The following is a 16,227-nucleotide window of genomic DNA, read 5'->3' as shown; positions in this document are numbered from 1 at the left end:
ATCGATACTCAATAGGAAGTTGAGACACAATATAACTGAATATACATCGATACTCAATAGGAAGTTGAGACACAATATAACTGAATATACATCGACACTCAATCACCACCTTCCCCGACCTGGGGTAACGGTCCAAATTTAAAAACATAAGTCATACCGAAATAATTTTTAATTTTTTAAAAATTTAACTGATATTATTTTTCTGAATTACATGCTATCACTCAAAATAATTAATTCTCCCTTGCACAACTTTATTCCAATTCCATTACTCCAATTACTTTGCACCGTAAAAGAGATAATATTCTTTTTAAGAATTATGGTTTGACTTCCCTAAATCGGCTAAACGGGGCCTTAAGGGTGGACCAAAATCTGCCATATGGGGCCTTAAGGGTGGACCGAAATCTGCCATATGGGGCCTTATGGGTGGACCAAAATCTGCCATATGGGGCCTTAAGGGTGGACCAAAATCTGCCATATGGGGCCTTAAGGGTGGACCGAAATCTGCCATATGGGGCCTTAAGGGTGGACCAAAATCTGCCATATGGGGCCTTAAGGGTGGACCAAAATCTGCCATATGGGGCCTTAAGGCTGGACCGAAATCGGTCATATGGGGCCTTAGGGGTGGACCGAAATCGGTCATATGGGGCCTTAGGGGTGGACCGAAATCGGTCATATGGGGCCTAAGGCTGGACCGAAATCGGTCATATGGGGCCTTAGGGGTGGACCGAAATCTGCTAAATGGACTCAAATGCAAAATATTCTACTTCCAAAAAATCTTGTACATTTAACAAGCTCAATTTCATAAAAATAAAATCAAGTTTTGTTTGTATTTGTCTAAATTTGACTCTGCTGTAGAATTTGTTTTGTTTTTTTGGGACTAGCATATTCATTCATTTTAAGATAGGTGATCGATTCCTCAAGTGACCACCAAAAAATACAATACTACATATTCAAGGAAGGAAATTGAGAATTTTAAAATGTGTACTTTTTCGAAAAATTTAAATTAAATATTTAATCATATTTTGAAACATCTTATCCTAACTATTACCATGTTGTATATGGTATGAAGGAGGCTAAAATGTACTGTAAAATGAAACCCACCCCCTATATCTCACTAAATTAGGATAGCTTCTGTCCTCTAAAACTTTGTCGTTCCATATTTTTCAACCAATTTATGACAATTTTTCTAAGAGTATACCAATAGAACAACTGTGTCTTAGTGAACTTAAAGAAAATCTGAGATGATATGATCCTATAGTTATTATTTGTCCTAGTATTCAGTATAATGAATTATTATTCTGTCAATATTATGAACCTTGCAATTCATTGGCAATTATTAAAGTAGATATTTTGTATATTTTCGTCTCATTCATAACAGAACCACAAATACCCGAAATATTATTACTATAAAATTTATACTTTCACTTGCATTCCATCCATCGGTTGCGCAACTCGTGGAAGGAGCTACCAATAGAACTTTCGGAGCACTTTTTAATAGGCCCAACCTCAGCTAAAAGTTTACAACCTGGAGGGAGAAACGCCATCAAATGCCCATCTGCGGTTTCCTCATCCAACGGTACCACTTTCTACCTCGATATGTAAGAATGGTCCAGGATCTCGGCTAAAGAAGATGAGAGGAAGTCGTCCTGTCGTTAATTCAGTATCCAACTCAATGGGTCCTGCAGGATATCGAAACTCTCTTAGCTGGAAGGAAGAATTAGATTTAGTCACGTTCCGGGAGGTAGAAGCGAAGATGTTTTTGAAACACATTGACAGATAACAGACAACCCTGGCATAGACTTGGAAGTCGAGGTGATGTTATCATTTTCAATCTATTTAGAAATCGATAAATATAACGCATATAGTAGGAGTAGCTGGGTCGTTCAGTTGGTTTAGCTACCATCTCCAAGGACTCAGGTTATAATCCGGCTATAATAGATAAATTATTCATTCGGTTACTGTAGTCGTGAGTCAACACTGTAGGTTTGGGAGCCCACCCAGCCTCATAAAGTGGGTACCCTCAAATGGGGAAAAATCTGTCGGTAGAGTGAGATCATAAAAAAAATCACTTCCTTTTATAATCGGTGGTTCTTTCTGCATATATAGTAAGAGTGTATATACAGCAAGAATGCTAAAAGTTGAAAACTTTGAAATTATCACTATAACTATTTTTCTAGATTTCCCTAATTATATCGTTCACGAAAAATACCACCTGGCAGGGACATTCTCAAAGGATTAACCATCCCCAATCTTATTGTTTTAATTTAGTTAATATAATGAAACTCTGTTATTAAAATCTCTCTATATTTCAAAGTTCATTTCATTTACAAAAAAAACTTATTCTAATATTTACCATTTAAGATATTGATTACACTTTTATTTGTGAATAAACATTCACTTAAATATTTTCTCCTATATAAGTTTAGAAGGCGACAGCTGGGCAATGAGTGTATATATTAGGTCCCGTCCTTCCACCAAGGTTTATATTTATATTAAAAAGTCGACGACTAAAGTTAAACACAATCTTAATGAGTCCAATGGGTCCAATAGGGTTTTTGTGTATATCACTTATGTATATCACTTATCTATATCACTTCTGTATATCTCTTCTGGCACTAATATTAAAGTTTTTTATACAAAAAATACTACTTAGGACCATATTACAGTTATCATTAATTTTCCTTTAGCTTTGCTGAGTATGCATTTGAATTTGTCATCTTCAAGAAGTAACTGTGTTTAGGCATTACATTTTATCCATCTTTAAGATAGACAGATATAAATAGATAACATTTCCCTTTTTTCTCATTATTTCAATCTGTTGTGAAAGATAGAGTTTCTTTTCCGGTAGAAAGATACTTTACAACTTACCTTAGCGTTATCATTTAGTTGTGGCCGGATCTGGAATTGAAGAGGGGATCCAATCAGCTTATCTATTTCCAAAACCAAGCCGACCCTCAATCGCAATTATTGCAAAATGAATCATTTCATCAGTAAATGTTATAAAAGAGTTTTCAAAACACTATCGCGCTTCCAACGTTATCCTTAGATTTAGTAATTGACTATACTACGTAAAGATAGTTTTCGGTCAAATATTTCAATTCCTGAGTCATCCCCAAATTTATACAACACAATTATTTACTTTGTAATAACAATAATTATTGCTAAAATAATTAAAAAATTAAAAAAAGTAGAAAAAAGAAGACTAGAAGAAAAATCTTCATCACCATTCATAAAAGTTTTTTTTACTTATCATCAAATTCATATTCGGCATTAAATTAAGCATAATAAAACAATCCATAAAGACCTAAATGTTCTCTATGTAACCGATCTAGCCCGAACCCGATATTATTCCTTTCATAATAAAGTCCCTAACCACCCAAACCCACAAGTTTCTAACCTTGCTTCCTCTTCCATTCCTGGCAATCCTCCGAGGCGCCTGAAAAGAAGATGGCCTCGTGACCTTATATTGTAAACTGTTTTTAGAGTTCTACTACTGGGTAGTTTCTCTACATCCTGTATCATATCATTATGCCATTATGATCAAATTTACTTGTTTTATTTTTTTATACAGTTGTAAATATCAATAAATAAATAAATAAAATTAAGTATAAAATAACTCAAGAGAATAAAATTTTACTCATAAAACGAGAAATTAAATTTGAATAAACGCTTGTTGGGTTGGGTAAATAAGAAAGAGCTTTTCTAACGTCAGGTTATCTCACACGCTCTAGCAAGGGTTATTGTATTTGTTAGGTAGAATTTTGTTGTTTTAGTATTTTAAAAAAATAACCTCAATATAAGAACTTACCTAAGAGTAGAATCTCTCGATTGTGTAAGAGTGTAAGCGTACCTAAGAGTGGAATTTCATTATTGTGAAATAGAGTAAGCGTACCTTAGAGTGGAATTTCATTATTGTGAAATAGAGTAAGCGTACCTTAGAGTGGAATTTCTTTATTGTGTAAGAGTGTAAGCGTACCTAAGAGTGGACTTTCTTTATTGTTTATGAGTGTAAGCGTACCTTAGAGTGAAATTTCTTTATTAAGTAAGAGTGTAAGCGTACCTAAGAGTAGAATCAAATCTAATCAACTTAAAAAATGAGTAAACTTAAGGTTATATCTAAATTAGCAGATTAAAGATGGGCCAATTTAAGGTTAATACCTAAATGATCATATTAAACCATAAACATTAGCACAAGGAGGTGCCATCTTGCAAACACACTAATCTGATAAAATATTGATTTAATTTATTCTTTTCTTTTTTATATTTTAGATGATGAAAGAAAATTTTGAATAGTGAAAGAAAGAAATCAGAAAATATCATATAGTAAGTTACGGTCTGAGTCAGCTGACTGAGGAGATCAGCTGAGCTCACGAATAAAGAGATGTACCGAATACAATAAAGCCAGTATGTTACAGCAGTTCACACGTGTTACATCTTATTCCTTCTTCTCTTTTTTGACATTTGGCTTTCGCCGATACTCAACTGGTGCTGAAACCCCGGAACTAGATACCGGAGTAATTTTCAGTCTAAAAGAAAATTTTTTTTTCATTCTTCTCTTTGAATCAGTAACGGAATAGTGAGAAGAGCAGTTCTGAACCTGAAGAATATGAACCAAAACATCCAACCACAAGTTGCAGTCAACCAAACTTTAGCAGCAGCCATTGCCAGAAGTCTCATTAGCGCAATTTCATGCCACGACGCTAGAATGGATTAAGGTCAACCGGCAACCTCATTAAACATTAACGGCAACCGCCCAGGTTTGCAAAAACTAGAAAAATTCACTGGTGAGACCGAAGAATTAAATCATTTTTAAAAGGGGGCGATCGCCTAATGGGCCGAATAGAAGTGAAGATGACGGAGGATTTACGAGACAGCGAGGATGCAAAAGCACTGAAAGCAGCAGTAGTCTGCCGAATAAAAAGAAGTATCTTAAATCAGATTCAGGCAGATGAAGAGACCCCCTGGAGGGTCATCAAAGAAAGATTAAAAAAGGCATTCGGAGGAGGCAGGTGGGCCCCAGAGTAAGATATATTCATAATATTCAGAGAAACGAAAAAACCGAGACCGTCAAGTGGGCAGTATGCCGCAGAACTCCTGGCACGCTATAACAGAATTCAAAATGCACCCGAAGGACCAATATAAGACGGCATTCACATTCGAGAGAGGCCACTATGAATTTACAAGGATGCCGCTTGGACTCAAGAATGCTCCCATAACCTTCCAGGGCCTGATGGGCGAGCTTTTTATGGGAATAGACGAATCAGTATGCCAGATTTATATGGATGATCTTCTAGTGTTCAGTAAGAACGAAGATGAACATGTGCACCATTTACACAGCGTATTCCAGAGAATCAGACAATTTAGGCTCAAATTAACGGAAGAGAAATCATCGTTGGGGCAGGAACAAACAATTTTTTTGGGCCACACGATTTCCAGGGAAGGGGTTAAACCCGACGCAGATAAAGTTGCAGCTATACGGAAGATGGCAGTACCTTGGGATGTGAAGGGAGTCCGGAGGTAGCTGGGAACATTAAATTATTACCGGAGATTTGTGCCAGAAATGGCGGTGCATGGAGAAGCTGAAGCAGGACCCGGTGCTTGCTTTCCCAGACTTCACGCGACAATTCACTATCACAACAGATACGAGTGAGTATGCATTGGAAGCGGTATTCTCTCAGGATGGTAAAGGGGGAGATCGCCCAGGTGCATATGCCAGTAGGGCCCCAACAGAGACAGAGACCAGATACAGTGCGTTGGAACGAGAGCTCTTAATAGTATGGACAGTTGATCACTTTAGACCTTATGTGTTTGGTAGAAGATTTAGGGTACACACTGACCACAGGCCTCTGAAATGGGTGGGAATCTTCGGCTAAGATTACGCGTTGGAAGGAGCTCCTAGCACAATAACATAGAAATAAAATGTGATAGCCGATTGGTTGTCTCGAGCAATTACTGTGAGTGCAGTAGGAGAGGAGGCCGGAAAACCATCTAGGCAATTCCTGCGGGAGTGGACACCGCGAGAGGAAGAAGAACAGAATGTGGAGGAGTGAGATGATAGGGTGGAATTTCCGTCTAATGAGAGCTCGGAGGAAGGAAGACCAGTAGATATGGAGGAACTGGAGGACATAATAAACGACAAGAGGCGGCAGATTATATTGAAGACGAGGACCTCTGGCTCAAAGTTGAATGCAGCAAGTATGGGAGGAGCAATATCACGACGATTTGATCGCAGGCAGGCGTGAAGAACGACCAGATCTGTAGAACGTTGAATAATGCTTCTAAGCCTGCGAAAAAATGTCACCTGTACGTGGGAAATGAAACCGTTTGAGAGAAGATTAAGCGGCTATGGTTTGATGAACACATAGGAATGGACAGGACATTCGCCCGATGCACCCGGTGGAAACCGTTCGGGAAGACGAACGCCGACTGTCATGTATCATCAGGGCTAAATGAATCACCGCGGAATCTCAGAGACCCTGCAAGCGTTAAAGAGAAGATACTTTTGGTGGGGGATGAAGAAGAAAATCACAGAAGTCATAGGAAACTGCGAAGTTTGTCAACGCAAAACGTATGACAGATCACAAAAAGGCAGAAAAGAGGAGACACTTATCCCAGATGCACCGCTCAAAGGTCGACACTTTCACATGGAGAGGATATAAATGGATAACTATGATCTCTTCAGTAGGGCGGCAATGGCGCACCAGGTGCAGGAAAAGTCGTCAGAAGCAGTGAAATGAAATAATAAAATAACTTTATTAACAGTGCTGTCAGTTCTCCGAATGTGGTTTCAATTTTACGGGGTTCCGGGGCGCATCTCTTCAGATTCAGGTAGAGAATTCGACAATGCCATGATTCGGACAGAAATGAAGGACCTTGACGTAATATGGCATCTCAACACACCAAGAGCAGAGGAGGCATAGAGCGGCTTCATGAGTGACCATCTTCGACTATATCATGCTGACCAGTGACTGGAACCGGACATGGCAATGCCTAAGGCTATTATGGCATTCAATCATTCCATACATGCAGTTTCGAGGTTTTCACCATTTGAAATCCTCTTTGGGCTTCGAGGACACCGGCGGGACTATAAGGGCACGGCAGCAGACGGAGAAGAAATAAACAACCATGTTGCTCGAAGAAAGTTATGGGAAAGGCCCGGAGAAGAATGGAAAAGGAAAAATCCAGGAGGGTAACTCGGGGAAATTTAAAGGTCACAGAAAGGATGGGAGCAATCAAAATATGGGCGATCGTATAAAGGAAGTTGGGGTCTAACAGGGGTAAAGAGATACCGCGATACGAGCATCCATTCATGGTGATAATAATAAGGGAATACAATATTGTTACAATAGAAAGCATTAGACAACCCAAAAAGAGGAGAACTGTCCATATTGAATATTAGATTAGACTACAGAAAATTTTGATATTTATTCTATTTATTGTTTTAAGATTGTTATTGATTTTTGTAAGTATCGTATTTTTCATTCCATGTTTTTGATTTTTGTAAATATTATCTTTTTTCATTCTAGCTTGTTCATGTACTGTATGAAATGTTTGTTTAAATTTTATTATTAGGTTTAAATTATGTATTTAGTGTATATTTAAGGGATCTTATGAATTTTTAAAATGATATGTATATAGGAATTTTTTTTATTGCAAATAGTTTTTCATTATTGTTTTTGTTTTCAATGTTATTACATTGTATAGTATTAGTTAACGAGAATTGTTTGTAAACTGGTGGGGAGGTGTTACGGTCGGAGTCAGCTGTTACTTTGATGTCAGCTGACTGAGAAGATCAATGATCAAAGATACATGGAATGTATATAAAAAGATGTACTGAACCCAATAAAGCCAGTATGTTACAGCAGTTCAAGCGTGTTAGATCTTACTCCTTATTCTCTTTTTTGACAGTTTCCTTTCGCCAATACTTAACTTACATACATACATACATACACATACACATACACACATATATATATATATATATATATACATACATACATACATGGGCGTAGGCAGAAGGGAGTGCGGCTCCCCCATACAAGTTTGGGACCCCTAGTGTAAATAGTGGACTTATTTGATACATGTCTTCTTTTTGGAAACCTGCTACTTAGAAAAATAAGGACAGGGAAAGATGGTGGCGTCCAACAAATCATCAGAGATACCACCTTGCTTTGATACGAAATTAATGCTCGTAAATTTCAAAGCAAATATTTAGAAAAACCATACTTCACCTTACTTTGCATTTCACATATATGTAAGTCAAAGGAAAATCTGAAAATTAGAAGTACTTAAATTTTAATTTTTTTTTTGTTACTCTGAAAATTCCAATTTAAGCGATTGTAGAAGTGTGAAAAACAATTATAAACTTATTTCCTGCCTAGATTACAACGGTTTAACAAGAGATAATTAAGCCTTGTACAACGAAGTAGGATCGCTCTGGATGTTTCTAATAAACCACCCGGCCTTACCCATGGGTGCAAAAACCGTTTTCTCCTTTTATTAACTATCATATTCTTTCATAGTCATGGGCAGAGGAAAGGTTCCCATAGGTTTTATTTTATTATTATTATTATTTATACCAAGAAAAAAAAAAAGAAAGAAAGAAAATAGTAAACTACTTTAATACATTAATACATACGGTTTCCTCCTGTAAACATGATCAAGAAGCCAATGGTGGTGGGAAAAGATGGTGGCGTCCAATATATCATCAGAGATAAGAAATGCAAAACTGTCTTATATTATCACTGTGCGAGCCATTGGTGAACTTGTTGACGATTTAAATCCAACCGTTTCATTTAGAAATAATTTATTATGATTATAGCTAATACAAATTTAAAAAGTAATGATTGAATTTTATGAAGTAGAAATAAAATGGCATTTCATGCAATGCGGAATTAGATATCCTTCTTTTACCCAACGTTTCAAAATGAAATATATGTATGTGTATGTAAGGACGTACGTTTGTGTGTGTGTAATGGGCTGACGTCTGCTCCCCCCTTGGCGAAACCCTACGCCCATGTACATGTGTATATGTGTATGTTATTTCTTTCTGCGAAGAAAGAAATTACCTCCGTAATTCAAATATTCTGAATAAATAATTTATTTTGTTACATGGCCCATCTTCGGGTGTTTATTCTAAAAAAAAACTTACATAGCATTCGTTATCTCTTAATTATTTATACTATCCTATTCGGCGCTACTGCCCAGTTTGATGCCTGGCTAGTATATCGGCAGCAACCTCTTCATCTTCTAACCCCTGGTTGGCGCAGGTCTACTTCAACGGTTAATTATTTACTTGTATATAATTTATTTGGTTCATTGAAAAATACTCAAAAATATTTATAGATGATTTGGCATACCTCTTACTATTATAGTCATTATTGGTGAATTGGCATACCTCTTACTATTATAGTCATTATTGGTGAAATGGCATACCTCTTACTACTATAGTCATTATTGGTGAAATGGCATACCTCTTACTATTATAGTCATTATTAGTGAATTGGCATACCTCTTACTATTATAGTCATTATTGGTGAATTAGCATACCTCTCACTATTATAGTCATTATTAGTGAATTGGCATACCTCTTACTATTATAATCATTATTGGTTAATTGGCATACCTCTATTTTAGTCATTTTTCCATTTGTTTTTTTTATTCCATTATTTATTTTTAACAAATTATTTCTATTAATAATTCATTAATAGTGTGTTAAAATCTCTATTGTTTCCATAGTTTGTCGTAATCTTCTATTTATTTATAAATAAGTTGTGATTTAGCAAAACTAATGTTAAATTTAAACATTTACATAGCCTCTTGAAAAATAATACCTGTAAGGTAATAATGCTTATAAGGTAATAATAATTATAAGGTAACAATTAGCTATAAGGTAACAATGGCTATAAGGTAACAATGGCTATAAGGTAGCAATTAGCTATAAGGTAACAATTGGCTATAAGGTAACAATGGCTATAAGGTAACAATGGCAATAAGGTAACAATGGCAATAAGGTAATAATGGCTATAAGGTAATTTTCTATAGAATAAAGGGTGTTATCTCTTATAATATTAGTATCTAATTTCTGGTGTAACGACGGGAATCTGATGAATTTATTTTCTGACCTTTTATTTACTTTTTTTTAACCCCTACATGGATTGAGTTCTCATTCTGTAGAACCAGAACGAATGGTGACGATATTCCCGACCGTGTGGGCTTTAACGGCCTTAAGTTACCTTTCTAAGATAAAATATAATCAAGTAAGCCAACGGTTGTTTGACGGAACCCTTCTTGAGCTAAGAATATTTTCCAGCATCCTTATCGAGCTACACGACCTTCACAGGACAATTATTCCTTGATCGGTTGAATAGCAAAAGAAGAAAACCAGTGATAAGTAAAAACTGGAATGGACTGCCTATTTGCTAGTTTATTCTTGATATGTTTGATTTTCTTATTTTTATTTCTAATAATTTGCGAAAGTAGCATTGGCTTGAGGGAGTTGTGGCATGCGCTTGGAGTGTTGTGACATGCGCTTGGAGTGTCGCGGCCCCGTAGGCAGTTCTGGCGTGCGCTTGGAGTGTCGCGGCCCCGTAGGCAGTTCTGGCGTGCGCTTGGAGTGTCGCTGTGACATGCGCTTGGAGTGTCGCGGCCCCGTAGGCAGTTCTGGCGTGCGCTTGGAGTGTCGCGGCCCCGTAGGCAGTTCTGGCGTGCGCTTGGAGTGTCGCGGCCCCGTAGGCAGTTCTGGCGTGCGCTTGGAGTGTCGCGGCGCCGCTAGATAAACTTATTAATTAGTTATATACCCTCAGGTGGAGGACCAGGGAGTGGACCCAAACCTGCGGGACGGAGACGGTGCGACCCCGCTGCACTTCGCCGCGTCGAGGGGGCACGTAGACTGCGTGAGCTGGCTGCTGCGGCACGGTGCGGCCGTCCTCCAGGACAACTACGGCAAGAGCCCCATCAACGACGCCGCGGAGAACCAGCAGATGCAGGTAGCAAAACTTTATATATATTTATATCACTCTTGGTACTTTTAGCATTGTCAATTTAACGTTATCACACTTATTTATATGACTTCTTACCCAAAGGAATACATTATACATCTTAGACCAATTGTGAGGGAAGGTTAGTCTTTTAGTTTGAAAAGATATTAAGTATACATCCATTCAGAAAAAAACTGAAATGAAACACCACAACCTTGTTTTTTTCTTCAAACTACATATTTATTGTGAGGATTATCGCTTACTATGACAGGTACATAAACATAAAGAGAAGAAGCCAGCTAAGTCTTCTCCAGCAGACCGCGCCACCTGTCCTCGCCTTAATTACAGAGTACAGCCCTAATTTCACTAGAGGATCCAGCGCATCCTACCCTGGCTTTCTCTTGCTTTCCAAGGGAAGTCTCTTCTTCAATGTGCTACTGCCGGCAATATGGATAGAGAGAAATTCACTTGAATTATTTAGAAAACAAGGGTAATAATACTAAAGTGCGTACCGAAACAAAATAAATAATTACAGTGGGCATTTTTATAGAAGAGAGGTAATGTCACCATTCGAGTGCTAAGCCACAACCAATAGAAATAACCTCCAAGCTGCAGAGAACAAGTTAGCTCATCGATCGACTCTTACACTAGACGTACCCAACCTGAACAATTAATATTTGGAGGACGGACCAAAGAATGTCAAAAAGTTTGTAAAACACCGGGACTATTCTGCTTTATCCACCCTCGTTACAGCATTCCCCTCTCGCCTGCTCTCATTAGATATATTCCCATATTCCCCTCTCGCCTGCCCTCATTAGATATATTCGCATATAATTGAACATTTTTAAACACGAAGTGAAATCAGAGCCCTAGGACTCCTAAGCCAAACATGAGCCACCTGCGGTCCATACCTTGACTTGAGGCAAAGTGTAGGTCCCGCTCCTGAAAATTAGAGCGCTTGAAAAAGACCTTTGGGGACATTTTATAATGTATTTATCTTAAAATGTTAAATTGACACTAAAATCTCAGAAAATGTAAATGACACAAAAATATTTGCTCGAGAACCACCCTGCAGTCTACTTCCAAGGATCTGGCCAGCAGTTGTCCGCAGACTACCGATTAAAAAGTCATTTCCTAAGATAAAAAACAAAACAAAAAACCTCCTAAAATGAAATTTTCAAGTAGGAGTTGCTATAGGCTGATACTCACCGTCTGGCTTGCCAGTTACATCATATCGTTTATGTTAAATCAAAGTTAAAAAAGAAAATATTGACCTACTTGAGTGAATACGGGTGTTTCATACAACAACTTACTAAAATGATTCATTATCAGATTAAATAAGCAATCATAACTACTCAACTAAGTGCAAAATATTTAAAGAAAGTACAAACCATTCGACTTTGCGGTTAATGGGCTTGCGCAAAGCTATTACGTTGAACACAACATAACATAGGCGCTGTTGGGGTAATTAAGAGAGGAATAGAGAATCGAGCGGGGGTAGGATATCCTTTGATGTTGTAAATCGGCGATCACTCCAGAACGCCCCGGTTACCTGACATGCCGAGCACCGAAGAGCCCTGGTCGACGATGTGGTTCTTCTGCTACTCCTGCTCCGACGGCAGGAAGAGCCGTTTCTATTCCCTGTTGGGCCTGAGGTCGAGGAACAAGAGACAGCTGTACGTGGTGGAGGCGAGGTGGGAGGAGAGGCATTCCAGGAGGCTCAGATATTGTCCGGTAAGCAAGGACGACATCTATTGTATCCATTGCGTCACCTTTGTTTTCAGCTTATCTTTAAAATTCCATCAGTCTAAACTTATAAATTATCTAGTTAAAAATACTTATGTTTTTTCAATGAAAATAATATAGACATATAGAAATTCAATGGAGAAAAAAAACAATACTTTCACAATACTGGTTATTTAAAATATTTAGTTTAGTGCACCAACAGTCAATGTTCCAAGTTTTAGTCAAAAATCAACCTTTTATGTGCAAAAACAAATATAGGTCTCAGAATCTTGCAACTATCGTTTTAAAGCATAATAACACATCGCTGATTTTGTTAAATTATTGATTTTTTAGGCAAATTTTACAAAGAAAGTTTTATTTGACGTATTCTATTGATTGCAGCAAAGACTGTGTGATATGCTTACTAGCTGAGCCAGTCAGTAGGACAACAGTAAAGAAAAAACTGTAGTCAATAGCGGTTAGTGAAATAGTATGGTGAAGTAGTCAATAGTTAGTGAAATATGCAAGTAGATCTAAACTTTGTTTTTCTCATGCATTTTTTTTTTCAGCAGTGACCAAGTTGTTCAATCAATAAATGAGCATATTGTTTGTTTAGCTGTTAAGTTCACAATCTTTACATGTACTTTCAGAAGTCACAGGACTCGTTATAAAGTTATAAAACAACAGTCCCTTCAGCAGTTGATTAGACCAGCGCCATCTTTAATCTACTGAGCCCGTTAACTCTAGCAGTCCAAAAATTAAAACGAAGTACAAGCTGAGAAGTAGGATTGCTTTAAGACACATTCAGCTGTTTATCGCACATGTTGAAGAGACTCTAGAGAACTAATTCATGATTGAACTAATCAGAAATTAAAAAATCCTCTAGTAAATTTTGTAGTTTTTTTTCAAATATTAAATAAATTAATAACTTGAACTAGCGTTTTTTTTTTTTTTTTATCCAAAGTTGTTATTAAGAAAATAAAGCGCTACCCACTTGGTCCAGCCAGTGGCCACTGTGAACAGTGGACGGGGTACTATCTTCTTTAGTGAAGCGACAGATAAACCAACGAGGCGCGTTCCGAAATGATGATGTGGCTTGGAGGCGACGATGGGTCAACATATCGACATCCAACCTTGGGGTCCGCAGAGCCTTGTAGTTACTACGTATCCTAGTAAGATGATTGTGATTTGAAACAACACCTCCACCATCGAGTATGATGAATATACTTTATATATTAAGCTGCTATTAGCAAATATGCATCTATATATTGGGAAAGGAGATGATGACCGCTATGACGTTAGGGGGCTACGCCCTGGAGGACCATCCTTTGTCCTGGAAGAGCACAATGGCCGGCCTTGAGGACATTGTCACAGGACGTTCACACGGAGTGTCCTGCAGGGAGGTCCTTTTCACTTCCAAAGTCTACTTTTCTTCTATTTACCTATCCATCGAAGGCTAATTTCGGTACAACAAAGCTCATGTATACTACACATCTCTATCGGATTAGGGTGGGTGTAGGGTTCGATCACCCTGCCGAGTCTACTGCAGTCCTCTCTATCCTTACTGTAGGTAGGCTTTAGCTGTTTGTCCTGAGGATACTGTTCAGTTGTCGATAAAAACAATTTTTCAAACTAATTATGTTAAAATAAATATACAAACATAATGATAAGGCTGGATAAACTCGACGGTTCAATGTCGATATGACCACACAGTGTTACCAATAATAGACGGGCTACTGATTATTTTATAAATATTTCTAACTTAGGTCTATTATTTTTAATAATATATATATTTTAAAATCATTATTTCACGGCCTTAGAACAAATAAGAAAATTAAATATCAGCTGCTGAAAGACTATAATGTATTAGTTCTTAGTGCTTTGTTTGTGTTTTACCTGAAACTGTAAAGGCTTCGATGCATGGGTACTAAATCGGGCACTTTTTCATTTAATTTTTTATGGTTCTCTTTCTGGGCATTTCTATATTATTGAGGGAGAGGAGGGAGTAGCCTAGAGGTAAGCAACCTATTCTAATCACGGGGAGGGTTCACGTTGTGGTTGCCTTGAGCTGCCAAGCTCTAGTTCCCCCCACATTCCCAAACAATAATTTTTAGCGCGTAAGTCACCATTAATCTTGCGACATGCCCAGCTCACTTCAGTCTTGGGGGTTTCACATTGTAAGATTACACATAGGATTACATGGTAAATCATATTTTTTATTATATGTAAATTATTTTTGTTTCGGATAACAATAATGTGCATAATAATAATGTCCTTAAACATTCATAGTTATACTGTTGCACTTAATCCCTCCAAAAATTAATTTTTTCCTTTTCAAGTTCCCTTTAGTAGATATTTCTAAAGGGTCTTTCTTTAACTGGCAAAATATCCCCATCCCACAGGTGTCCTTAGATATTTGTACTATAATAAAAATACTCTTTTTAGATGATATATCATATTTAAATGACAATTCAATACATTTAGTTTAATTTTTTTTTAATATATTTTGTTTAGTTTTTAGACTTTTAAATTTTGAATAAAAAACAAAACATTTTACAGCTTGAAATTTTCCTCCCTCAGCTAAATTATATCAATTATCACATCTTTTGTGGAAGGTGAACTGTAACTGTGGCAACTTTGCTACAAGCAGAAGAAACCTAAATGGTGTATTGTGCTGTCAATTAGAAAACACACTTCGTTTAGATTTTGAAAGAAAGCTGCATCGAATTTGATATTTAACATGAGGCACATATTTGAGAGTGATTAATGTTAACGCTCCAGATATCGGGAAGGATATTGGGAAAGGAGAAAGGGATTCGTTAGATCAGCTCTTTATTAATCCTTATCTCTCATCTAGTGGGGGGGGCACTTGTATGATCAAATCTTATCCTACATTCAGTTTATGTTTTATTTTTAAAATCATTGAAATGAAATAACATTTAATTTCATTTGTGCAATGTAGATCTTGAAAAGGTCATTGGTTAAATATAAATCAAACCAAAAGCCCCTCAAACAGCAAGTGCTATCATGGCTTTAGTTCGATAAATCCATTTTAAAGTTACCGCTCTCAGCGGTCAGTCACGGAACTAAGGCAGCGGTTTAAAAAAATGAAGATCACATCCCTTCCGGAGACGTGCGGAACTATGAAATTCACCTCCAGAGGGCGGTTATGCAATGACATAGTAGGCTGGCTAACATAACTCAGCAATGGGAAGTGAAACCACTAGCGCATCTCCTCCATAGTCCAACATTTTATTTTATTTTTGGAAATAACCTCACCTTAGCGATTATAGTGAAGATAAACAATTTGAGCTGTTCATCTCTTGGTATAGCCCACAGCCGCAGTTCTCGCTAAATTCCTTGGAGATCAGCACCACAAGCTGATCAAAATCATTGCCAAATTTTCACCTTTTCTTAAAAAAAAAAATATATTTCATATTTTGTTAACATTTCTACTACCCTCCTCCCCCAGAGCATTGGAATGAATTCCATGTAAGGGGATTGAAAACGAATCCCTTATTAA

At 37.3% G+C, this 16,227-nt stretch overlaps 1 protein-coding gene across 1 annotated transcript in view; it reads left to right on the top strand.

Annotated features, from left to right (window-relative positions):
* f (forked) overlaps positions 1-16,227 on the top strand; it is a gene marked incomplete in the record, with an annotated part of 203,433 nt that overhangs the window by 92,673 nt on the left and 94,533 nt on the right. Inside the window, 1 exon segment of the mRNA XM_067049240.1 lies at positions 10,806-10,988. Within this exon segment, the coding sequence (XP_066905341.1) occupies positions 10,806-10,988 (183 nt within the window).

The sequence above is a fragment of the Halyomorpha halys genome, unplaced genomic scaffold (assembly GCF_000696795.3).
Source record: "Halyomorpha halys isolate HHAL.00 unplaced genomic scaffold, Hhal_1.1 Scaffold229.1, whole genome shotgun sequence".
Lineage (NCBI taxonomy): Eukaryota > Metazoa > Arthropoda > Insecta > Hemiptera > Pentatomidae > Halyomorpha > Halyomorpha halys.
Note: the sequence above shows the minus strand (reverse complement) of the source record. Positions and strands in the feature narration are given on the sequence as shown.